The sequence below is a fragment of the Desmodus rotundus genome, chromosome 1 (genome assembly GCF_022682495.2).
Source record: "Desmodus rotundus isolate HL8 chromosome 1, HLdesRot8A.1, whole genome shotgun sequence".
NCBI lineage: Eukaryota > Metazoa > Chordata > Mammalia > Chiroptera > Phyllostomidae > Desmodus > Desmodus rotundus.
In genome coordinates, this window is record NC_071387.1 from 3,168,476 (window position 1) to 3,193,950 (window position 25,475).

At 53.8% G+C, this 25,475-nt stretch overlaps 1 protein-coding gene across 1 annotated transcript in view; it reads right to left on the reverse strand.

The window, feature by feature from the left end:
* Window positions 1-23,214, reverse strand: part of CFAP77 (cilia and flagella associated protein 77) — a 102,382-nt gene extending 79,168 nt beyond the window's left edge. Inside the window, exon 1 of the mRNA XM_024562007.3 lies at window positions 22,494-23,214. Coding sequence (XP_024417775.2) covers window positions 22,494-22,685 — 192 coding nt within the window. The 5' untranslated portion in view covers window positions 22,686-23,214. The remainder of the gene's footprint in view (window positions 1-22,493) is intronic.
* Window positions 23,215-25,475: the final 2,261 nt, after the last annotated feature.

The following is a 25,475-nucleotide window of genomic DNA, read 5'->3' on the forward strand; positions in this document are numbered from 1 at the left end:
CCTTTTGACAGGCTGCCCGGGTAGTCAGGCGACGTGTGAGATGTGCTGTCAGATGTCTGTCCCAGCGTCCTTGGAGCTGGCGGTTCTGTGGCAAAGATGGAAAGTAGGACCACCCTTGCCCGGCAGACTCGGAGACCCGAGGCAGAGGGCAGGACCTCGGGCTCACGGTCAGAGTCCAGTCCTCTTGGGGGCTGCTCAAGCTGACTCTCTAACCTCCTAGGTTTTAAGGAAGCTCTTCCCCACCTGTTTTCCAGAGTGAGTCTCTGGCCGGTCAAGTTCACATGTGCTTACAGTGCCTGGGAGCAGACCTAGACCTTGAGGGAGGTCCCCACCACGATCACTTACAGGACAGTTAAATCAGCATGGTCCTTTCTAATCAGCACAGCTGTGTCTGCCTCTCCCTGTAGGCTGTGACCCAATAGTGGGGTGGGACCAGGTCCCCCGCCCCCCCCCCAGGCCCAATCCAAAGACCCCTCCCCCAAGAGAACCTAGGGGTGAGGGGAACAGGCTAAACACTGTTCTTGTTGGTTTTGGTGTTTAAAATCAATAGCCTGCACATTCATGTTCGTGGTGGCCTCGTTCGCATGGCCAAGTGCCTGTCCACTCACCGATGGACAGCTAAACCAAATGTGGTCCACCCACACGACGGGATCTGGTTCGGCCGTAACAAGGAGTGAAGTTCCGACACTTAGTACAACTTCGAGGACACTGTGCTGAGTGAAATAAGGGCAGACATAAACAGACAAACCCCGTGGCCTAGAATAATCAGATCCACGGAAACGGGAAGGGGGATGGGCGGCACCAGAGGCAGGGGGAGGGGGCAGCGAAAGGCTAATGGCTTGTGGGAGAGGAGTTTTGATTTGGGAAGATGAAAAAGTGCTGGACGTGAACGGAGGTGATGGTGGCCCAACAGTGTGGCTGTCCTTGGTGGCCCTGTACCCTCAGAAAAGGTGAAGAGGGCAAATTTTATATGTACTTCACCACAGTTTTTTTAAAAATCTAAAAGAGGGACAAAAAGGCAATAACCTGCGAAAGTTCGAGTTCTAAGAGGAGCGAGGCCTGATTTGCAACGCCCTTCACGGTGGCCCCAGCCCCGCAGCGTGTCGGGAGGCCACCTCCTTGCCACTCCCAAGCCTGACCACAGCCCCTCCTGCGGCGCCGCCCCACCTCCACCTGGGAGGAAGACTGGCGGGGACGTGCTGAGCTTGTGTGCCTCTTCTTCATTTCTCTCTCGTCCCTCTTCCCTGGCACACATCCAGCCCGTAATTAGGCAGAGTCTCCAAGGAGAGGGAATACTTCCTGCCCAAATGACAAGCTGTGGGTTGTGCAGCTCTCTTCCCAGATGTGGCGTTTGTCTCCCTGGCAATGCTGCTGCAGGTGGCTCTAGGTTTACCCTGCCGAAAAGCCCCATCTGAGGCGCCTCATCCCCACAAATGCCTTCCTCTGCTGCGGCTGCTTCGGCCCAGGGCTCCTATTTCCAAATAGGAGGGGGTGGGGGTGTCTTCAGAACCCAGTGACGGGCCAGGTGGAGCCCTGCATCCCGGTGGCTGACCAGTGGCCACTGTCATCTCTGCGGAGCCCAGCACAGAGTTGACAGTAAATGGCAGTTGCGGGAACTCGATGGCTGATTGAGTGAAATAGGAAAATGGCCCAGAAGTGCCACTGATACCACGCAGTGTTTTGGGAGCAAAATTCGTGCTCTGCGTGACCTTCCAGGCCCGTGCCTACCATCCAAGAGTGCCCGGGGCTCCTCGCCCGCAGCCTGGGGCCCTGTTCTCAAGGCAGTGCCCTGATTCAGAGCTCACAGACCAATGTACGTGGCCACGGCTGACATTTTGACAATGCAATAATCCAAAATGAGTGTCACTGCCGCCCGGAGCTCCCCAAGATGGTCTGGTTCCCTTAAGACAGACACAGACCAACTTTAAATGGCGGGATTTCTTCAAATGAGCACGAACGACCATCAGTGACTAAAACACGACATCAAGCCAGAGAAGCCCGACACCACAGAGCGCGTATTCTGTCATCCCTTTTCCACCAAGTGTCCAGAACAGTCAAGCCCATAGAGACAGAAAGCAGAGCAGGAGACGGGCAGAGGGGAATGGAGAGGGGTCCTTCTGCAGGTGCAAGGTGTTCTCCTGGGCCGGCAAATGTCTCAGAACCAGAGAGGTGGCGGCACGGCACTGGGAGCGTGCTGGATGCCCCTGAACTGTACACTGGAAAGGGTCAGTTGTCTGTTTCATGGATTTTGCCTACCAGTTTGTGAACTTGGGCAAACCGACGCCGTACTAATGATTACAGGGTGTATGCTTTCTCATGTAGGTGAGTTTTGCCACTTACAGTCCCACTGAGATGCAGGTGCTGTTCTGTCCAGGTGAGGAAGCTTCCAGAGAGCTATCCCACCTGACTCATTGTTCCACCGCCGGTTTCCCTGCCAGCCTACGAGCTCCCCAGGGGACAGCAGGGGCTCTTCCTGTCGCATTCCCTGTATGCCTTGTACCTTAGTTGGCTCCTGGCACATAGTAAATGCCAAACAAATGTGTGCTGAATAAATAAATGACAGCCTCTGCCAAGTGTCACCTAGCCTGGGTGCAGCATGGGGGGGACTCTAGGCTGTCCCTTCTCAACCTGGAATGAGCACACAGATACCTGGGACCTCGGTAAAGATTCCAAGGTGGGAGGTCAAGGGTGGGCACTGTGATTCTGAGTTTCCAGCAAGTGCCCAGGGGCGCGGGTGCCATGTCCACCCGCTGCACTTGGAGAAGCAGGAGTCCAGGTGCAGGAGACCCACGGCACGCCACCGAAGCAGGCTTGGGGGTCAGATGCCTGGGCGGTCTGTCTCCCCGATCTCACTGTGCACTCGGCCTCCCTGCGCCCAGGAGCCTGAGCACTTGCTGGCTCCCCTGGGGAGGATGGTGAAGGCGACCATCCCCCTTTTCCCGTGATTCCAAAGGAGGCTGTCATTTCAAGCAAAACATGTCCACTCCAATTCAGAACACTCGGTGTTCGACGTTTCCTTGTGTGTGGCGGCGGGGTGGGGGGGAGCGGGAGCCTGTGGCCCCCCCCAAAGAAACACGCTGTTCCTTCTGTCTTTGTGTTCCCGAGCATGTAAACTCAGTGTGAATCACAGCTAATGAACGGGCCACCTTGTACTTCCACAATAAAAACATGCCGCACTTCAGTGGAACCGCGACCGTACATTAGAAAGCTGTCAACCTCCCTGCAATCTCCCTGAACCTTGCACCGCAGAAAGATACCTTGTCACTCAGAGTCGAGTGCAGTTCTACTGAAATATCTCCTTGTCTGTGTAAATAATGAGTGCATCCCTGAGAGTACCTGGCCCGTCCTTCCCCCTACTCCCAAAGACACGTATGCAAATGGCAGGGGTATGCGGGGAGAGTCTCAGCTCTCCCCCTTGAAAACAAAGGCAGGGGGGAGGGGGAGGCCCTGCCAGCCCTGCTATTGGGTGTTTAAGATGCAGAGGGGTCGTGGGGGCAGTAAGGGGAAGGAGAGAAGGGTGACAGTGACGCAGACGGTGACCTTTGCGAGCTGCAAATCAAGGAGGCGGGACTGCCGCTCAACAGCTATTCTGGGAACACACACAGGTGGATCGGAAAGGAAAGTGCCGTAGAGGGAGGTATGTGCTGGGGAAGCAGGGAATCCCACGCAGCCTGCAGGGTTCCAGACCGAGGTCCAGGAGCCATGCCACCACGTAGCGTTCGTGGGATGTTGGTCCCTTCACCTCTCTGAGCCTCAAGCTCCTTGACTCCCAAGTGACAGTAGTGATGACAGCCTCACGAGATGCTGAACGCTAAGGTACATTGTAAACGCTCAGGTATGATCTAGACGCCAACCCTCGCTGCCAGTTGCTGGTCTGAGTCTAGGCACTGGCGCTGGCACGGGCCCCACTGGGGTTTGGGTCTCGGCTCCACCATTGGTCAGCAGGCTGACTTCAGGCGAGTTTCCGCACATCGTGAACCCCGGCGTCCTCATCTGTGAAATGGGGGTAACAGTAGTGCCAGTGCCGGTGGTGGCAGCGGTGTGACGACTCGATGGTGAGAACGCGTGTTTAAAGTGGCGCCTCGCCGTGCAAAGCGCTCAGAGACTGTGAGCTGTTGTTACTGTTGCTGCTGCCGCTGCTGGTAGTGAGACTCCTCGCTGAAAGTTGACAGTGATGGCGCTGCTGACGGTGACGGTGATGGTAATAGTGACAGTGACGCTGATGGCACTGCTGAAGGTGACGGTGGTGGTGGTAATGATAAGGAAAATGATGTGATGATGATGGTGATATTGATTATCCTCATAAAAGGAATTTTAAAGCAGGGATGGAGGAAATCACCTAGAATATCCACCCCCTATGGATAATTGTTGCCAGTTTTCATTTTTCAGAGTTCCCTCCCAGGCTCCGCTCATGGACAGAAATAATTTTTGTGAAACTGTAACCAAACCAGAGGCAGAATTTTGTTTTCCGCTCCCGCCTCCAGCCACGGATCATTGCTGGCCATGCGCACTTTCCCCCATTGCTGGAAGTCTTTGCCTTTACCGCTTGTAATTGCTGTGGCATTAAACCTCCGACTCAAAACGTAGAATGGTGAAATGGCCATGGCCAACGTCTTTGAAGAGCTGCGTCCCCTTTATAAATGCCACTCAGCATCTATCGTCACGCCGTGGAAAAGGAGGCTGGGGCACAAACCCTTTTCTGAAGCAAGAGCGGGAAACGCTCGTCTAGTTGGCTGGAGCCAACTGACCAACGCAACTTCATCAGACCCGGCTTTTTGGTAGTTGGACGGTGGCCCCCTCAAAAATGTATGTCCCCAGAACCTAACGGATGCGATGTCATTTGGAAAATGGCCTTTGAGGATGTAATTAAGTTAAAGGGTCTTGAGTTGGAGTCATCACGGATTATCCACCTGGGCCCTAAACCCGAAGATCAGTGTGTCCCTGTAGGAAGGAACGGATCACAGACGCAGAGCAGGAGACCATGTGACCACGGAGACAGAGACTGGAGCGATTCTGTCACAAGCCAAGGAACACTGGAGCCGCCAGAAGCTGGAAGGTGTGAGGAAGGACTTTCAGGCATTCCCTGGGCAGCGTCCTGGCTCCAGTCTCTGGCCCCCAGAGCCCACACACGTCTGCTGTTTCCAGCCCAGCAGGTCGTTTGTGCTGGTTTGTTGTAGTGGCCACAGGACGAACGCACCTACCAGCTCCACAGCCAGACTCTCCTCTCCTGGGAATGAGCGTCCACTGCGGGTGGGTGGGGAGCCGAGCCCCAGAGTCTGCCTGTTGTACGCAGGCGTGCGGGCATGGAAAAGCCCGCCTGGCCAGACCCCCACCGGGCCGAACCCTGTCTTTCTTCCTTTCACTAGCCTAGTGGGCAGTGCTGCCGGTGAAGCCATTAGCTGAAGTCGACAAGCATTTAAGGGGTTGGACTGAAGGCGGGGGCCCTGGTGCGCCCTCCCGATACTGAAGGGCCGGGTCACACTGGGCTCCACTGAATGCCGCGTTGACCGAATTCCTGCCATCGTGGCGGAACCGAATGCTGACGCCAGGGTTGTGTGAGCGCAGTGATCTCGTCTCACCAAACGCCCCTCGGCCACTGCCACCGGCCCCAGGGGCAAAGGCTTTCATCAGCAAGCTGGGCTCTCGGGTTTGGGGGGAAGCACTCTGGAGAGTGTTTTCAGACTTTCCTTCCATTTTTATTTCGTTCAAAGCGAACACCAGCCGGCCCCTCTTCCTGGAACACTGTCATTATTGACAAGTGGAGGTGAAATTTCAGGTGACTGAAGACAGGCCCGGGCCGCGCTGTGCTGCATGACGCGGTGATGAATTAAGAAAGGGTCTTCCGGAGAATTTTTGAAAAATCTCTCTCTCCCTCAGAACCCCAAAATGGAAGTTGCAGCATTAAGTAAGTAAATAAAATAAGTAGGCAATGTTGCAGTGACATTTTCATTAGCCCGCTCCCTTTCTGTCTCATTAGCCTTCGCGGGCAGAGGAAGGATTGTTTTAATTAGCAGGGTTGGAGTCTGCTGCGGTTGCCTCCCCTCCTGCTGTTGCCAGGATTACCCTGCCGGCTTATAAGCACAACACAAATCATCACAGCCCACAGCGCCACCTCAGAAGGCAACAGAAGAAAGGAGACGCACCCCAGTCCACGTTAAGTGTCTTGGAACAATGTTCTTTCTCTGAACATTCAAGTGCGATTCAAGCGCTTTATTGGCCTCGATCAAACGGTTCAGTGTTCTCTCACAGAAAAGCTCTTTCCCGTTTGGGACCGGCCGTGTGCCTCCTTCTCCCACAGGCTTGATGGGGTCGCCCTGCTCAAGTCCCCACTTGGACTTCCTTGTTAAAGGCTCAAATCAGAAGGCTGACCAGAACAGCCCCAGCCCCGGCAGCTTCCTCTGTGGTGCTCTCAGGCACGTACAAATTTGTTTTTCGGTGACATGTGTTGTCCGCAGAGATAGGTGGCTTCTCCGTGGGGCCAGACGGCAGGTTCGTGAGTTTCATCCACCTGGGCACACAGCTTCATGGAGAACACCCCGTCTTTAAACCTTGAAATGAAAGCGTCTTCAGTTTGAACTGGAAAATAAATCTGGACATTCCTAGAAATGCCGAGGTGACTGCCTGCTAGGAAACCGCCCCCCCGGGAACTCATTAAACCGTTTGTTTCCTCTCTGGTTCGCAAACACTAGTTGAGCACCTACTTCATGCCGAGCATGGGAGGCACTGGGGATGAAGGGTGAATGCAAAGAGTGAAGGGTAGGCACTGGGTCCCTGCCCACATGCCAACACATGGGACATTGTGGGGGCAAAGGGGACAAGAAACCCTCTCAGAGAGGGCACAGGGTCAGGGACAGCTGCCGAGGGAGGGCACTTGGCTGAGACTGGAACCGTGGGGGAGGAATGGCCATGTGCGAACAGGAGGGAGGGGGTGCAGAGAAGCCACCTCTCAGGCCGGGGAACCGTCTGCCCACAGGCAGGTGACAGTCACACTGTGCGGCATGAGAGGATGTGGTGCAGGTGGGAAGAGACACGTGGTTGATGTTATCAGAGCAGAAAGGTAGAGAGTAACTGATGAGTTAGGGAGGGAGATCATGAACATTTTGATAAACCAAAGAATCTAGACTTTGTCCAGTAGGTGACAGAGGGTCATTAAAGAGCCAGGCCCTGGCCGGGGGGCTCAGTTGGTTAGAGCATCATCCCAATACACTAAGGCTGTGCGTTCAGTCCTTGGTCAGCGTGCATAGAAGAATCAACCAGCGAACGCATAAATAGGTGGCCAACAAACCGATATTTCTCTCTTCCTCTCTCAAAATTAATTTAAAAAAAATATGCCGGGCTTCTGCTGAGGATAAAATGGGGCCAACCATGCATGTAAGTCTTCTTCACAGCTCTCCCACAGCTGTTCACAAAGGAACTTCAAACCACCAACGTACCCATTTATTCGAGAAGCATTCCAGAGTGCCGGCCCATCTGTGCTGAGCACTGGCTAAGAACCTGAACTGGAGAAGTAAGGAGACACAACTCTCACCCTCGAGACTCTTGCGGCTCGCGGCAGCTTGAGACCAGGGAGGGATGGTTCCAACGCAGTGGGACGGGGTGGAGGCCCACAGAGAGCCCTGAGAGGTGAAGATGCCCTTCCGAGGGGAGAAACTCCTCAGCGTCAGCCTTAAAGAACATGTGGGGACCTTCAGGGGTGCTGTGAGCAGGTGGAAGGCAATGGAGGGCAGAGCGCCTGCTGGCAGGGACACTGCTGCTTACCAACCTCCGGACACTTACCAAAAGCCACAAGAACTATCCAAAAGCTAACCCATGACCTTCACCCAGACCCTCCCCACCCCCTTCTCCCTCACCCCCATATACACATGCATCCCCACACCACCAGTCCTGATGGGTCTGCCTTCTAAACAGCCCTCCAGTTCTCGTCTCCACCCTCACTGATGCTCGTCTCTCGCTTGCGTCACTTCATAATCCCCTAAAGGACCACCCATGGCTACCCCAGGACCCTCCATCTACCCTCCACTCTGGGCCTTTGCAACCCCAATGTGACCATGTCCCTCCACCTCCAGTCCCAGCCTCTGCCCAAAGGCCCTTGTTGGCTCCCATGACTCTTGGGCTAAAGATCAAACTCCTTAACTGGCTTCTCACAAGACCTGGCGTGGCCCTGCCCCAGCAGACCCGGCCCTCTGACCCCTACCCTTCTCTCCTGCACCACATCCAGCCCCTCTAGGCCCCCTCAGTGCCTCGAATCACCACATTCTGTCCCTTCCTGGGCTCTCTGCACATGCTCTTCTAGGTGCCAGCAACGCCCTTGAACTTCTCCTCCACAGGCCCCAACCCCCTTCCTTTCCTCGGGAATTCCAATCTCAGCTCAGTTTTCACTTTCTCCAAGAAATTGTCCCTGATTCCCCCAGTTGTGTGAAATCTCTCCCTGTTAGATGCACCAAGAACTTCTCCTTCACTTTTATTACATTGGCATCTTCCATTTATGTGACTCTTTGATTAATGTTTATCTGCCCAAGTAGACTGTAAGGTTCACAAGAACAGAGATCACATGAAATTTTGCTCACCAGCATCTCTCCAATGCCTAGACAGTGCCTGGCACAAGTAACAGAGATTCAGTCAATACTGAAGTATTTGTTCACTAAAACAACAGATGATGGATGGATGGATAGAAGGAAGGATGGATGGATGGAAGGATGGATGGATGGATGGATGGATGGATGGATGGATGGAAGGATGGAAGGAATGATGGATAGATGGAAGGATGGAAGGATGGATGGATGGAAGGATGGATGGATAGAAGGATGGATGGATGGAAGGATGGAAGGATGGATGGATGGAAGGAAGGATGGATGGCTGGCTGGAGGGGTGGTTGGAGGGATGGATGGAGGATGGATAAATAACTGTGTGGGACAGAAAAAGAAAGTATGACGTATGACTTAAGGTCTGCCCTCAGAAGTACCTTATGATGGTTAGTGAAGCTAGTTGGTTAAGGGTTAGGGTTCAATACCAATGACAAGACAAGAGTCCCATAGAGAACACAGGGCTGTGTGTGACTGCTGACCCATGGGTGGCCACACCACACTGGAGAGGACACCACAGAGCTCTAAGTGCTTGCCGTATCCACAGTCCCCATCAGACAGTGGCCTCAAGTTCAATGCGCCGGATGCTGCTCTGGTGATTGCCTTGTTATCCTCACCTCAACTCGTGGACCAGAGACTAGGACCCACGCCCCAAGCAGTCACATGTTGAAGTCTAACCCCAAGGACCTCAGAATGTGAGCTGATTTGGCCATATGGTAATGGTGATTTGTTAGGATGAGATCATAATAGAGTGGACCCCTAATCCAGTACGATAGATATCCTCATAAAAAGGGGACACTTGGACATAGACACATACATAGGGAGAGAGCCACATGAATACAGAGACAACTGTCTTGTAGCCAAAGAGACAGGCCTGTAACAGACCCTCCCTCACAGCCTCAGAAGAAGCCAGCCCTGCCGACACCTCCATCTCTGGCGACCCAGGTTACGGTCAGTTGTTTCTGCAGTCCTCGCCAGGGAAAGCAGAGAGCAAAGTCACTAGGCCTGAGAATGACCACAGTGGTCCTGGGGCAGGGCTTGGGGCTCAGGTGGGCACCAGGGGCAGAGCTGGGGGCAGAGGTGACAGTGGGCAGGAAGGCAGAGCATTCATGGTGGAAGGGTGCAGTGAGCAGGCCGAATGGGGCACCTTCTCTCATCTCAGGGAAGAAAATGCCTTGTACCCAGGGAGGAGCCAGCTCTGAGTTGCCCAGCTCGGGGCGAGGCTGGCCCACGTGCCTCCAGATGCACTGTCCTCAGCCTGGAAGTGACTCCCCGCGGGCTTTGTGTATCGATACATTCCCTGTTGTAACAGGCAGCTTCTTCTTTACGTTTGGCTGACTCACCCTGTAATGATCACCTAGGCTGAGGTAGACAGTGTCATCTGAAGAAATCAGGGTTTAAATCCATCTTTGCTTTCCACTTTCCCTCTGCCCTCCCCGCGTTATTCCTGAGGAAGAAGCCAATTAATAGTAGCTTGACGGTTGTAATGTGGCCTGCTGTACAGTGTAGCGATGCCTAATGGAGTTTTAATTTCCCCATGGTGAGTCGATATTTGCTTTAAGAAGAAAAATGTCACCATAAACCAACACCCCAAATGAGTTTGGTAGCGCAGAGGGCGACAGAGTCTTCTTTTTTAGGTAAACAGTGATGGGAAGGGACGTGGGGTGTGGGGGGACTTCACTCTTCACAAATAAGGTCGCTTGTGGGTTTTGCTGCTCCTTCAGACGCCGGTTATTAAATATTTTGCGTTGCAAATGCAGATAACTGTCAGAGACTCTCCCACAGTTTAAAGGGTCGGAAACAAAGTCATTACAATATAGAAGAGGAACAATTTATTCCAGCCTATTAATAACTGGGGGGGGTTGCAGGGAGGGAAGGGAGTAGAATATCAGGCATTCCTGCTGGAAGACCTCCTGGGTGTTTCTCATTCCCCACAACTCAGGTTACAGGTGGAAACCAAATCCTACTTTAAAAAAAAAATGCTTAGATTTTGCAGGATCGTGGGAGGAAATGAAGTCCTGCGACCCCCTCTCTCATAATAAGTCTGTCCAAAAATGACGTTGCTCATTCTGTTGAAGGATAGTTTCATTCCCTGCTCAAAATCTGTATGAAAAATTTGCCTTGCCAAATGAACGTTGTACGCTGAACTTGTCAAATCCTTTCTCCCGACACAAATAAAAGACAACCTTGGGTGGCGGCGTGTAAAACAGCTCTGACAAGATAGTGAGGGAGACAAAGAAACCGACATATTTTGATTCCCTCTGTTTTCGAAGCGGGGCTGGGGGGCCAGCGGGTAGGAGCCTGCGCGGGCTACAGGTACCAGTCGAACAAGTCACTTTCATGTTGGTGTTCGATGGTATAATGACCCTGTTTCCAATTAGCCAGAACATGACAAAATCTCAACTTCTACGGCGGCAAAGCTGCCAGGGAGGAGGCCGGCTCCGTGACAGGGCCCTTCATTCGGAAGTGTGGGGGCCACGCATGTCTGTAATTACTCGTCCAGACGCAGTGGGAAATGACTCCTAGTGTGTTTAAAAATAAATAAGGTAAATGATCCCCTTTCATTAGATCTGTACTCCTATCATACAAGTGGCTTTTTTTTCCTATTAAAATTGTTGATTGAAGGCCGTTGGCTGATTCAGTGCAAAATTACATTTCTGCCCTCTTAGGGGCCGCCGCCGTTAAGAATCACACCGGTGCCTAGTTAGTAACAAGCAAAGGCTCCTAAAACTGCAATTTCAGGGGGAGAAAAACACGAGCGCGGAACCCAGACTGCACCTTTGCGTCCCCAAGGGCATGCCGCTCCTTTGTTCTGCTAGGAAAAATTAACCTCAATCTCAGCTCCCGGTCCCCAGGTTGATTATCATAGTCATTTAAATACTGTAATCTCATTTTCAGCACTGGGATGAGGAGGGGGCTCCGGTGGGGGGGAGTGGCTCAGGAGCGAGGCTGGAGAGAGAGAGCAAGGGGGAGGAAAGGAGAAAACAGAATAAATTATCTGACAAAGGGAAGCAGGCCTTTCGGCTCCCAGAGCCTATTTCGAATCCTTCCACTTGATTGGAAAAGTTGATGAAGTTTAAATGAAGCAGAATTAGAACCTCAGGCCGCGGAGTATTGACAGGGCTACATGCAATTCAACAGTCCTGCCTTTGGTGGAAAACAGGCCGAGGCCTAAATGGCATAATCTTCAATCGCATCCCACACCCACGCTGACAAGGCCGGGTAATGAGTGAGGCCAGCCCGGCCTGTTGGTTAAAGGAGTTAATCCCCGCAGCCACCGCTGCGGCTTTGAAGCCCGCTGTGTGGGCCCAGTCCCAGCCCATCTAAATGCTAACTAATGTGAGGGTGCGGACTGTGCTTTTCTTTGCCGGCGCTAATCTGATAACAATTTGCTCTCACTGATTAGGCCGGTGGAGAGGAGGGGGGGCCCCTTCCCTTTGAAGGGGCGAGGCCATTCTGGACAGCCCCCATGGCAGTTCCCCCCCAGCCACCCTGACTGCGGGCCAGTGGACAAGCAGGTTTCGAATAACCTCAGCACCAGGCGGCCGTGGGAAAGCAAGTATCCATGTTCCCTCTCTCTTTAGGTTTTGGCTTTTCTTAAAACTTATGTGCAGGCTCCATAAGCCGCCCCAACGTGATGCCTTCTTCCCGTCAGGCTCCCTCTGGACTTGTCCTCCCAACACACCCAAGCTCACAGCACCTGGTGTCTCGCCTCGTCTGGCCGGTTCTGCATCTAAAATGACCTTTCCTCTCCTCTCCACCTAGCTGAGTCCTGCTCGGCCTCCCAGCAACTCCGCTGGGGCTTTTCCTGACCCCTCCGGACCACAGGCCATCCCCCCATTCCTGCAGCGCTCTGGGATGCCTGGCCCACAGCCCTGGCCCTGTCGTCTCAGCCTTGTGCAGCCAACACCCAGGCATGTGAGCATGCAGCAGCCTATGCGCCTGGCTGGACAGCAGCCTCTGTGGGAGCAAAGGGTGCACCACTGGTGCAGTGGGGCCTTTAGAGGGATGGAGCTGACCTGGATCCTTCTCTCCCATCAGGACCAAGGAGTCTCCAGGGTGACGGGCACAACATGTTAGGACCACAGCAACCTGTGGGTGCATGTAGGCCCCGCACTCCGCCATCCAACCCGTGTGACTTTTTGAGCATGTGACTGAGTCTTTCTGAGCTCATGAGCAGTGGTTGTGACCTCGGGATCTGGAGAACTGGCTAGAAGCCTGGCTCCTCATGCATTAGCCAGCTGACTGTGGGCCACTTGGGTAACTTCTAATAAGCCTCAGCTTCCCCATCTGTAAAATGGGAATGGCAGTCTCCTAGGACTGTTGCAGAGACTTAAGGGGCCTGGTGACGAAGAAGGGCCAGTATAGTGCCTGGCACACAAGGGCTCCGTGGAGGGCTGCCGCTGTCCGCTGGCACAGGGACAGGGGTGCTCAGCCAGGAGCTCCCTGGAAGCTCAGAGTCCAGCCCAGCCCCCTCCTCCCACTCCCAGAGGTCAGTCCGGGGAACACCGTGCAGGTGGTCCTGGGAGGGTCCACCTCAAGAGCGCAAGCTGCTGCCTGAGAAAAGACGGAGCCTCCTGAAACGCCAGGCACACTCTCTGCTTTTGGAAAGGGAGTTTTTGAAAGACTTGCTTAACCCTCCGAATTTATGCTCCCTGGGTGGCTGCAGAGAGAGCAGGGCTTCGGTGACAGCTCTCAGAGGCTTGGGAGGCAACTCGAATCCCCGCACAGGGCCCGAGGGACCCCTGGGAAGCATGCCAGCAGGTTCCCACACAAAGGGCTTGGTGAAAATTCGCAGTGTGACAGATCGGGGGCTTGTTTTACTTGCAAAAAGCAAAGAAATCACAGCCACTAACCCTAAACCGTCTCATGCGTCCCACCAACTGGCACTTGATCTTGCTGCCGGGCAGGAAACCGGAATGCGTCTGACACATCCCGCCCGGCAGAGGTCACCGCACTGCAGCGTCCTGCCGTCAGGCATGTGTCCCTGTCGGCCACTGTCCCCATCAGTGAAGGGAGGGAGGCGCTGGTCCTGTACGCCTGCTCTTGATGTCTGGGGTCACTCAGCCTTTTGTTCTCAGCCTTGCTTAGTCCCCTTGCTCCAGCCCCTGCAGGTCTCTCTCAGGGGCACCGGGTGCCCCACCAGGGGTGGCCTCACTCCCTGACCAGCCTCTTCACACTTGCCTTCCCTGAAGCGTCCCTGCAACCTCCAAAGTCCCAGGTCCCTCCTTTGCCTTGGGGGCCTACATCTACGTTGACCCCCTGTATTCTTGGTGCCTGGTACACAGCAGGTGCTCAGAAGTGCCTGTGAATCCCAGCAGTAAGTGAGCAAATGCATCCCTGGCTACCTCCCTCATGGTGCTCGCAGAACCCTAGCATTGTCCGTTCCTGCTGGAAACCCCTCGCCCACGTCCAACGCTGTGCCTTTGCCCAGGCCAGCCCCTCTCTGGGTGTCCCTCCCTCACCTGTCCACCCTCTGGGATCAGCCCACCCTACAGCCCAGCACAGCTGCCCCAGCCCCGCTCCCGCCTTCACTCATACTAAACATGGCACTTGCCTCTCATCCCCTCTGCTTCCACCTGCAATCTCTTTTATTATTGGGTTTAATGCGCAAAGTCTGGTTCTCCCTGGACCAGCCCATAAACGCCTCAGAAACAAATTCCTAAACCTCTTGTGTTCCCACCAGTATCTTGTGCATTTTAAGTATCCAGTTAATACGTGTTCACTGACGATGGGCTCACCAGCCGTCCACGACGTGTACCAAAGATAAAGACATATGTACATAAATAGCCAACTTCTCTGTCCTTAACAGTGTTTTGGGAGACAGCGGGAAATGTGGATGCAATTCTGTGCAATGGGAACATTAAGATGGCACTTTAACGCGGCTATGTGGCCAAACACACTCTGGCTCAGCAAAACCGACCACCAGAGCTGCCAGCAAACGTCCTAAGTCTCTCCAGTGCAATGTCGCGGCCGTGAGCCCTCCTCTCCCCGTGGGGTCGGGTGCCCCATCTCCGCGGGAGGCCACAGTACCTGGGGCTCTTTCTCTGACGCCTCCACGACACTTGGACGCTATGCTATTGGTTACGAATGGCAGCGAGCGGGCAGCCTTCCACTGATGCCCGGCCTTGAAATCAAAGCGCTTCTGGGTCTCCACTCTCTTCTGGACAAACATAAAGGATTCTGAGCTACACAAAGAAGTCTGTCTCGTTGACTTCTGGGTTCACCAGTCTCCCAAGTGAGTGCTGTTTGGCTTCTACAAAAGGTCGGAAACACCTCTTTGGGGCCCCTCCTGGGTTTCCTACGATGCCCTAGGCAGCCCCGCTCCCCTCTGCGGGCCACCGCATCGCCCTTTCTGCTCGCTGCCCCACGGCGGGCAGTTTCTCGACCCCAGTGCCTTGAAATGATTGTGCCTCGACATTACTGGGTGGAAAGACACAGCTGTTTTCTTTAGGAAGGACGCTCACTCGCTTCCCTGAAATGCTGTGCTCAGTGCCACGGGGTCAGGGCTGCGGTGGAGCACCAGCCCACTGCGAGTTTAATTTCTGCTGCACCAAATCCGTTCCCTTTTCAATGTCGATGGAGTCGTGCTGAGGAAAACAAAATGAAACCAGACTCAACCCTTGGAAGGTGGTGGTGGACCAGGGACACAAAGCTTGTGAGGTGGTCAGGTTACTCAATGTGCCAGCCCAATGCTGATCGGCTTATCTGATGAATTACTGAGCCACACCCTATGGATTGCGGGAGGTGCTTTCTACCTTTTTAAACTCTAAGGTGTGTGAGGCTGGGGACAGAGAAGCCCCAGACCAAAGCCAGGAGACTTATGGAAGCCACAGCTGAGGGGAAGGAATGGATTCAGAAAGGCAGGGGGTGGGGAGTAGGTTTAAATCAGCAGTAAAATGTATGGAGGGGGGCGACATAGAAGCAATTAAAACGGAACCATTCCATCTCTATAATCTTTGTATGAGGTTTTCAGCACCCCTGGAGCAGGGTGAACTAAGTGAATTCTCCTCATGTTTGGGTTTTCTGGTTCTGGGTTTCTCGACTCAGCACTATTGACACTCGGGGTCAGATGATTCCCTGTTTGGTGGCGGGGAGGGGGGCGGGGGGGGCGGGGGAGCCTGGGCATTGTACGACATTGACAGGCATCCCTGGCTTCTACCCACCGGATGCCAGGGCACCCCGTCCTGAGTTGTGACAACTATCTCCAGACTTGGCCACATGCCCCCTGGGGAGCAAAATTACCCCCTCAACTAAAAACCACTGGTCTAATTCTAGCATAATCTATGCTACTTTTATCTCTGATAATTCCATCCTAATCTCCTCCAAGCGTTAGTGCCTGAAGTCAGCTGCCCTCCCGTCCTTCAGAAGGAGGCAAGAACCCTCAGGAGAGCCAGAGAGCAGGCCATTCCCCCCAAAGCCAGGCGCACCCCTCTGCTCCAGGCCACACCGTCGCAGGAACTGTGAGCTGGGATGGGTGACTGTGTTCTTCAACGGGAACACAGAGGGGAGAAAAGTAAGCACCCGGGTGGGTGTGTCTCACTGTGAACCTATTTTACAGGTTCAGACTGGTAACATTTACTCGGAGTCCATGGTGGGAAAGGGGTGACGGGGCTCTGGCCATGGGAAATGACAACGCCGCCCACAATGAAGAGCCCTCCTGGCCCTGCTGGGCCGCACCCCTGGGCTGTCTCACTGGCTCCTCACAGTTCTCCGTGGCCAGGAGCCAGCTGCTATTGGCCCATTTTACAGAGCGGGAAGGGAGGCTCTGAAGTAAGTAGCCTCACCAGCGGCCCAACAAGGCTGAGACCCGCCAGCTCCAAAGCCTGCCAGCTATACCGCTATGCTGGCCTTTCTCTGGGCAGGTAGCTGCAGTTTTGTGTGTGCCTGGACAACCGACTCATTGCTATATATTAGTTTTTTAAAGATTTTATTTATCTTTAGAGAGAAGGGAGGGGAGGGAGAAAGAGAGGGAGAAGAAACATTGACGCGCCTCTTGTGCCTTCCCCACTGGGGACCTGGCCTGCAACCCGGGCATGTGCCCTGACTGGGAATTGAACTGGCGACCTTTCGGTTCACAGGCCGGCACTCAGTCCACTGAACCACACCAGCCAGGGGCTCATTGCTATATTTTTTGTGGTTGTATGAAATCAACAGCTCCAGCCTGGACATATTCAAACGGTCCTTACATGATTTAGGAGCTAGAGAGAGGAGTCCAGAAAGTCGAATTGTTACCAAGGATCATCGAAAGCTCGCTTTCCCCCCTATAATACAGAGGTCTGGCAAGAAGCACCCACATTTGCAATACACACTAAAACCAACCAGATCGTGGTACAGTTGTGACCTTCTGTGCCTTTGCTCGTTTTTGCCCAACCAGCCGGAGGGTCCAGGAGCAGGAGCCCCAGGCCAGCAGTTGGGGCTGAGGATTCACGGAGCCAGTGGCCAGGGCTGTAGCAGGTGCCCACCCACACACTGTCCTGCACGAATGGACTCACCTGGTCTGAAGGTCCAGAGAGGCCTGTGCTTGGTCACAGTCCTCCCTGCCAGTGACACATTCACCACGGTTTTCGTGCAAACGCAGAACGAACACCTCAAAACGAGTCAACCCAAGTAACAGCCAATGACTCGGTGGTCTTCTGCGTCCGTTTTCTATAGGACACAGTGAATTGAGTTCCCTTTCACTGTACTTTTAAAGCAGCATCGATGTCCCCCAGCATTGGTGTCCACAAGACACGTTAAGCTGTTAGTGGGCATGGTGTGGTCCCTAATTTGGCAGCGCACGCAGGTGGAACCCACGGGCCCTAAGGAAGTGTTTCCCCGTGCAGGTGATAACCACTCCAGCAGCAGAGTCTCATCAACCCAACTAGACTTGGGTGGAAACCGATGAGCACGCGGGATCCAGAGACAGGCAACTGCGTGGCCCAGAGGGCCGTGCTTTCTTCAGTCCCGCACTCACCTGACTCTCCCGCTTCACCCTTCAAGGTCCAGCTCCAGACCTGTGTCCTTGCAAAGCCTCCAAGTCCTACTCGGGGTGTCCTCCCCGAGATCTCAGCCCTTCTGGGTCATGTAGCTCGTCTGAAACTTGCAGGGGGTGCTCCATGTATGCGCACAAAAATCAGACAACTTTCCTGAGAGCTTTCTTTAGGGTCGTGCTGTGTTTAGCAACATACATGTGCAGTATACATGCACGCAGCATGACATGTAAATACTCCACACACACACCCCCAGCTAAATAGTTAACTCCTGTGGGGAAAGGCTGAGTTCTGAACTTGTTTCTGTACCCTCAAGAAAGCTTAGGTCGGTGCGGGGCACTTAGTAAACACTCGATAGATATTTCTTCGCTGTCAACAAGTCCCGAGAAATTAGGAGAGCCCACTTAGGAAGGAATGCTGAGCGAGGTGATCCAGGAATCATACTCGTTGGTCAGCAAGGTTGACTGCCTGCCGTAGACACGTGCTCCCTCTGGGCTGCGTGCATTCACGGTGGCCGAAAGCCCGGGGCTGGAAGTCGGGAGACGTGAATCTCATCCCACTTCTGACCAGTTCTGAGTGGCACCTTGGATGAGAGCCCACCCCTCTGGGCCTTACTCTCCTCGGAAAAGGAATTGGACTAGGAGTCTGCAACCCTCCCTCCGCGATGTGATAATATGGCTCTATTTTCCAAATGCATGCACTTCTGATTTGCGACACAAGCCCCACAGTAAAACAAAATCATTAATAAATTATAACAAAGTCGGGTGCCACGATCGTTTGTGCTTTCTGAGGGGCCTCGATTCCATAAATCCCACCCCGGCACACGCCTGCCTGCCTCTCAGGCGACAGCGGACTCCAGGCTGTCAGTGGGGCCTCTTCTCGTAATTGTGCTGACGGGGCGCCAGCCGAGCCCCGCTGGCAGGGGGGGTGCGCCCTGACAGGCTGTGTGAGGGAGCCTGGAAGCCCGTCGTCATGGGGTCCTATGTTGAGTCACAGCATCCCAGGGAAATGAGCATCCAGCAGGGGAAGCTTGCTTCTTTTTCTATTTAATTTTATTCTTCCCAGAGAGTCACGTTTGAAGAAAAACTGGCTAACAGCCCATCACTTTATACAATCGCGTAGAAGCTCTTTCTAACGGAACATATTTACATCTCTTTGTGACGGCATAAACACCTACTTGATTCCATCAGTCTCACTAATAACTGGTTGGCTTGGTTTTAAATGAGGCAGATATTTGTTTGCTGATAACATACCAGCTTGGGTGTCTGAGTTTTTCACTTTTCCCTTGGTTACTGTGGCATCTTGCAGACCTGTTCTTGAATAACTGATGTGTATTTGTCCCGGTAAACTCCGAGGCTGGGAAATAGCGGTGCTGGGTTTGTTCGGGCGGCGTGCCTGCGTTTTAAAGGGGGAAAAAAATCCTGATCCCGTTCGCTGGAGGGAACAGCCCGAGCAGCAGCCCCCAACGTGGTGGAATGAAGGACTACTTCCAAGGGGTCTTATTCTTCCAACAGAAATGTGACCTTCGGGTTCAGACTTAGCCCAAACCAAGACATACTCAGAACTGACGTGGCACAATGAAGACACCCACAAGCCAAGCCACAAACAGTTTAAGCAACCTATTATTTTTTAAAGATGTTTTAGCCCTGGCCAAGTGGCTCAGTTGGTTAGAGCTCCGTCCGGATACCGCAGGGTTGCGCACTCGATCCCCGGTCAGGGCACATGCAGAAGCAACCAGCGAGTGCGTAAATAAGTGGAAGGACAAATGGATGTCTCTCCCTCACTTTCTCAAATTAATTTTTTTGAAGATTTTTTAAAAAGCTTCCACAATCTTGAATACTTTCAATCTCCTTTTTAAAGATTTTTACTTATTGATTTGAGAGAGATAGAGCTGAGAGAGAGAGAGAAACTGATTTGTTGTTCCATTTATGTATGCATCATTGGTTGATTTTGTGTGTGCCCTGACCGGGGATCAAACCCTCAACCTTGGCGAATCTGGACAACGCTCTAACCAACTCAGCTAACTGCCAGGGCTCTTCTCCTTTTCTTGAAAACTGAGAAGCCCCAGGTTTCTTTACAATTAAAAAAAATGTTTTTTTAAATATAGGAAGCTGCTCAGAATGGTAAAAATAATGCCGAGCTAGGGGCCAGGGAACGTAGCTTCTCACCAGGTTTTGTTCTGCCGGAACCTTGAGCCAAGAGCTCGCTGCAGGAGGCTGCTGCAGGTGGCCTCAGGGTGCCCGTTCGGAAACAGGGGTCTGGGAAATGTGACAGTCAAGGGTCCTCCTCCCTCTCAATGTCCCTGCGGCTTTTACTCCGGTCAGGCTCTGGCAGGAAGTCCCGTGGCAGCGGGGACTATGGAGAGGCGGGCACAATTGCAGCTGCTACAGGAAGTGCGAAGGCCCAGCAAGAACTGGTGGGGGGAGGGAGAAGGAAAGGCCCTCTGGCCCCTGGCTGCCCGGACGACGGGGACGAGCCGGGGGCCACTCAGACACCCGCACCGGGCTGTGCGTGCGTCTCATGCCCTGAGGACAAACCCCTCGGCATCAGTCACAGAGCCACACGTTTTCCAAACCTCACTTCAGGCTCACACAGCAGGGATTGAATTTGTCCTGGAAGCTGTTCAGCTAGTGCCATCCAGAGGCCAAATGTTGTCCTTGAAATGGAGCAGGGGAAGCAAGAGGAGAAAATGGCAATTTTACTTACATATTTTACTTTACTTAAAACCCAGAAATTTTATCTGTGTATAGGGGACATAGACACATGTACAAAGTCTGTCCAGAAAATATCCAGCCATGCACTAGAAGAAGTAGACACATTTATTGAAGAAGACACAAGAAACACTGTACACAGGACAGTGATGCTTCCGTCCACTTCAGTTACGACCCTCTGGAGGAAATCCGGCTCATTGGTAGAGGTTTGAATCAAATCATCAGCAACTGCAGCACGATGTTCCTTCTGCTCTGGTAGCAGAAGCCGCGGAATGAATTTTGCCACGACACGTTTCACGCCAAGATCCTGCGTCACAATCTCACACACAGCGGTTTTTGGATCCCAGATCCGCTTCCAGCTCTCGTGCGGTCAGCCACCCATCTTCGTCGGCTGCAGCCCGCACACGCTCAGCATCCTCAGGTGTCCTGCTGGTTGTGGGCCTCCCGGAACGTGGGTCACTTCCAACGGGTTCTCGACCGTCTCCGAAGGGTCTGGGCCACACTTGTATTTGCGCTGCACTCAACGCATCGTCCCCGAAAGCCTCCTGCGTCCCCCGAGCGGTTCCCATGGAGGAACGTTCAACCCTAACACAAAACTGGATGCAGGTTTGGAGTTCTCCTCGCTCAGTCATTCTGAATGTGATGGCCACACAGCACACACGCTCACTCGACGGTGTCTACCGCCCCCACTGACCAGCACAGTGAAGTCGTCACTGTTCACGCATGTGCGTTCCAGTCCACTCTCCTCGGCTCCAGGTCACGTCGATGTCACGCAAACTGTTCCCATTACATTGACAAGGGCTGGACTTTTGGGGGACAGGCCTTATATGCATATACATGTGCACACATATGTAAAGGTATGCAAATGTCTAGTGTGTGCGCGCACACATGTGTTGTATGTGAGCATATACGTATAACTTGGGGTGGGCACCGCACACCGTTCATTCACCACGGTGAACAGTGACTCCGAAATGGCCTCGTTTCCATTCGGGAAAGAAGGTGCCCATTCGCGACTGCCTCAGTGAAAGCAGCGGCCTGATGCTAAAGCAGCTGATCAGAGGGGGGGACTTGGCTCTGCCCGGGATCCAGAATGGTGAATCCCATCTGTCTGTCCCATCTGTCCGCGGAGGGTGGCTCTTCTCACCTGGAAACAAGTGAAGGACCTTGTTTCCCCCGGGGGAGGGGGGCGGAGAAGAATGTGAGCACGTGTGAGAGGCGCTCCCTTCCCCAGCAGCAGGCCCAGGGGCGTGGTTTGGGGAAGGCAAGAGGAGAGAGTCCATATTTTCACAGGAACCAACTCACTCAGCGAATTCTAGCACGATATTAAGAAAACCCAGGTTCCCTGTACCCCCAAAACCAAACCGCCAACAAAACCCTCTAGGCTCCAACTCCGTGCCTGCCGACTGAGTCCAGGTTGCCACCTGCGTCCTGCAAGACCAACGGGAACCGCCCGCATTTTTAACAGCACACTGCCCTCCAGTGGCGCAAGACAAAATTGCGGCGTGACACGCTCCCCGACAGCCAAGCCTCCGTTAGACTTTCGGCTTTTCCCCGGGCCCAGGGAATGATGGGTGCTGGCTGACCCCCAGCCGGGAAACACGGTTAAACGAGGGAACGTGCAACAAACGCGGACGCAATCCAGCTGGAAACCCTCACTCGCGCCTGCCGGGCCTCCCAAGGCCCGGATTCGCGCCTTGTCCTTCGTGTGGCGCCCCTGGGTCCGGGCTTGATCGAGTGGAAACTAAGATGGGAAGTGGTGCTTCCAGGAGAGCGCACGCTCGCTGCTCGGTCGCGGCCCAGCGTGCAGGGGAGGGGAGAAGGCCCGAGCCCCCGGTGGGCTGGCAGGGGTGGGTGAGGACGTGGTCCGGGTGCGCGTGGCCTGTCACCCTGTGGGCGCGCCGTCAGGCTCCCGAAAACAGCGGCGGCCAACACTGCGGGCTCACTTGGTGCCGGGTGCCGTCCCACCGCCCCAACCAATCTTCCCAATCACTCCCTCTAAAGAGTGTTGTTATCATCCCACTTGGCGGATGAGGAAGCTGAGGTTCAGAGAGGATGCCACCTGCCCGTGACCGCATGGGGGTCCAGGTCTCTCTGGACAGGAGCTGGAGCGGCCAGGGCGGCGCTGGGACCCAGTCGTGGTGCTAGGGCTGGATGCGTGGACGCCCCGGGCCACGTGGGTGCTCAGTGAGGGGCGAGCGCGAAAGGGTGGCGACGTGTGGGCGGCTCACCTTGACAATAAGCGGGTTCTGAAACATGGAATCGCGCACGACCCCCAGCCTCTCGTTCTCCATGCCCGGCCGGATGTCTGCCACGGTCAGGGGCCGTCGTGGGGGTGGGCAGATCTGGCTGACGGTGCGGCGCACTGGCTGCTTCTTCTTCCATGGCAAGAGGTCCTGGCGGGAGCCCTTGACCTCTGGCATCTTGGAGGTCGCGGGGAGTCGACCCGGGGTCTGGATGCAGCGCGCTTCCCTGCTGGGGGACCCGCTGGGAGCTCCGAAGAGCCCACTACTTGGACCCCACTACTTGGACCCCGGGGTGGGCACAGGACGTCGGGCTCGCTCCGGAACGGGGTACGCCAACCTCCGGCGCACCCTTGTTTGAAAGAACCCTATTGGTCCATATAAGTCCCTCTGGTCGCTCCGAGCATCTTCTGGGCACCTTGCTGCGGATGGGGAAAGGAGAGAAAACCAAGACCACCCCTTGAGGAAAATGGAACGGTCTGTCTCCATGGCGACAGGACGCCAACGGTTCTAGATGGACTTTTGTTTTAGGAAACTGTTGGCGGCCGCTGAAGTGGACGTGTTCAGTTCTCTTAAATAGATGTGAGAAAGCCTGAGAGTCATCATTTGTGTTAAAAAGTCGCGGGGTTCTAGAAGGCCGTTTAGACTTCCAGGTCAAAAGTACGGTCCCAGAAGCCACCCCCACTCCACTCTCCGCCCCTACCCATTTGTCCTGGCAGGACTCACAGGGCACAGAGCGCTAAATGTTTCACAATGGACCTGCAATCCTCAACTTTATTTTTTATTTATTTACTTTTAATTAAGATTCTTAGACAGGTGAAGGGATAGAGAAAGAGGGAGAGAAACATCAATATGTGGTTGCCTCTCATACTCCCCCCCACTTGGGACCTGGCCCGCAACCCAGGCATGTGCCCCGACTGAGAATCGAACCAGCTACCCTTTGGTTCGCAGGCTGCCACTCAACCCACTGAACCACACCAGCCTGGGCGGAATCCTCACTATAGACCTGACGTTCCCTCCAATCCACTGGCTGGTCTTAAATTAGTCACCCCCTTGGATCCTCAGTTTTCCCCCCTTTGAAACAGGCAGGGAGGCAACTCTAGAGCTAAATGAGGTGGAGGTGCCCAACTTTGTGTGGCAGAGCGGAGGGAAGCTGAAAAGCACAGATCCAGAGTCAGAATGTCTGGAAACAGGATCTGGGAATCTGCGTTCTAAAATATCTCCCCCCTCCCTGTGGAGTTTATTTGAAAAGCGCTCAAAGCTACAGAAAAGTTGAAAGAAGAGTACAGTGAAAACCCACATGGATTTTACCCAGCTTCACCAGTCCTTAGTATTTGTCCGTGAGATTCTGTGTGTCGCAGAATCATTTTGAAAATATCTGTGGACAGTATCGTATTTGCCCCAAAACGCTTCAGCAGGTATCTGCCGAGAACAAGGAGAGGCTCATACACAACCCCAGTGCCATTGTCACGCCCGTGGGTTTCTAAGGTGGCGTGGTAACGTTGCCTGACACACACAGTCCATATGCAGCTTTGGGGATCTGCACTTTTTCACACGTCCCAGGTGAACGGGGCCGGGTTTCTGGAGCCACAAGCCTCAAGGATCTCTAGTCTGCCTTCTAGTTGTAACCTTTCGTGGGTTTACTTACCCATTGTTATCGTTATTCAATGCTCAGATACCCATCCGCAAGGCTCAGAGTAAGGAGTTCATCACAGAGCAAGCAGCACCAAGAATGAACCTGTGCTTCACAGTCTTGCCCAGCAACCAGCAGCGGGCAGCGCCGATGCCACCGTCTCCAGAGCCGCTGGCAGACTTCCAGCTGCTCTTCCAAGGCCTGAAGGGGCCCCTGGGCGATGGCATGTGGTGTGTGTGTAGTGTGTGCTTATGATTTCTCCAGCCTGCTTCACTTCCAGACTTTCACAGAAACACAGGTTGTGCGCTTTTCTTTTTATTTATTTACACAGAGGGGAAGCAGGGAGAAAGAGAGGGAGAGAAACATCAGTGTGCGGTTGCCTCTCACGCACCCCCTACTGGGGCCCTGGCTGGCAACCCAGCCATGTGCCCTGCCTGGGAATCCAACTGGCCACCCTTTGGCTGGCAGGCCGGTGCTCAATCCCCTGAGCCACACCAGCCGGGGAGGTTGTGCACTTTTCAATCAAAGCTGCATGGCAGCTCCCATGGGAAGTCAGGTGCTGCAGCGAGAGGCAGGCAAGTGGAATTGTGGAGCACAGGTGTGGCTCCTGGCTGGACCACATAACTCCCCTTGGACAAGTTACATTAAGCCCCTTGTGGTACAAGCTTCCCCCCCCCTAGGTGTTCTAGGCACCCACACTGTATCAGTATATTCCCAGCGGGCGTTGTTGTGAGAGGTTGCATTCGGCTTCAAATTTTTTGAAGACTCGATGTGTTTGCCCGTTTCACGAGTGATTTACCAGCATACCTACCCACACCTCCGCACTGAGTGTTCAGCTGTTTTTGACCAAAACTGGCATGACCCCCGTGCCCCACCCTCCCGAACTTTTTTTGTTTCCCAGATGAAAAAGGTCCTCAAAGGGAAACATTTTGCTGATGTGAGAGAGGTGAAACAAAAACTGGCAGAAGCACTAAAAGGCTGCTTTGGGCAGTGGGAAAAACATCTCAATAGGTGTAGTGCATCAGATGGAGAGTACTTGGAAGGTGACTTAAGTTTGAACATGTAAGAATAAATACGCAATTTTTTGTAAATAAAATTCCAGGGTTTTTGGTCCCCCCACAAAACAGGAGTTAAAGTTTTACTTTTAAAGTTTTACTGGTTAAAGTTTTACTTTTAATCGCAGCTAAGTTTCTTCAGGACTATGTGGAAATGGGAGGACTTGGAAAGACCTCAGAAGCTCTTTCTGCCTCATCTCAGCAGCCTGTGCATCGGGCCCGCCCCAGCTATTCCCTGCCTGCCGCTGACGTCATCGCCTGCCACGCGGCCCGGGCCTTCTT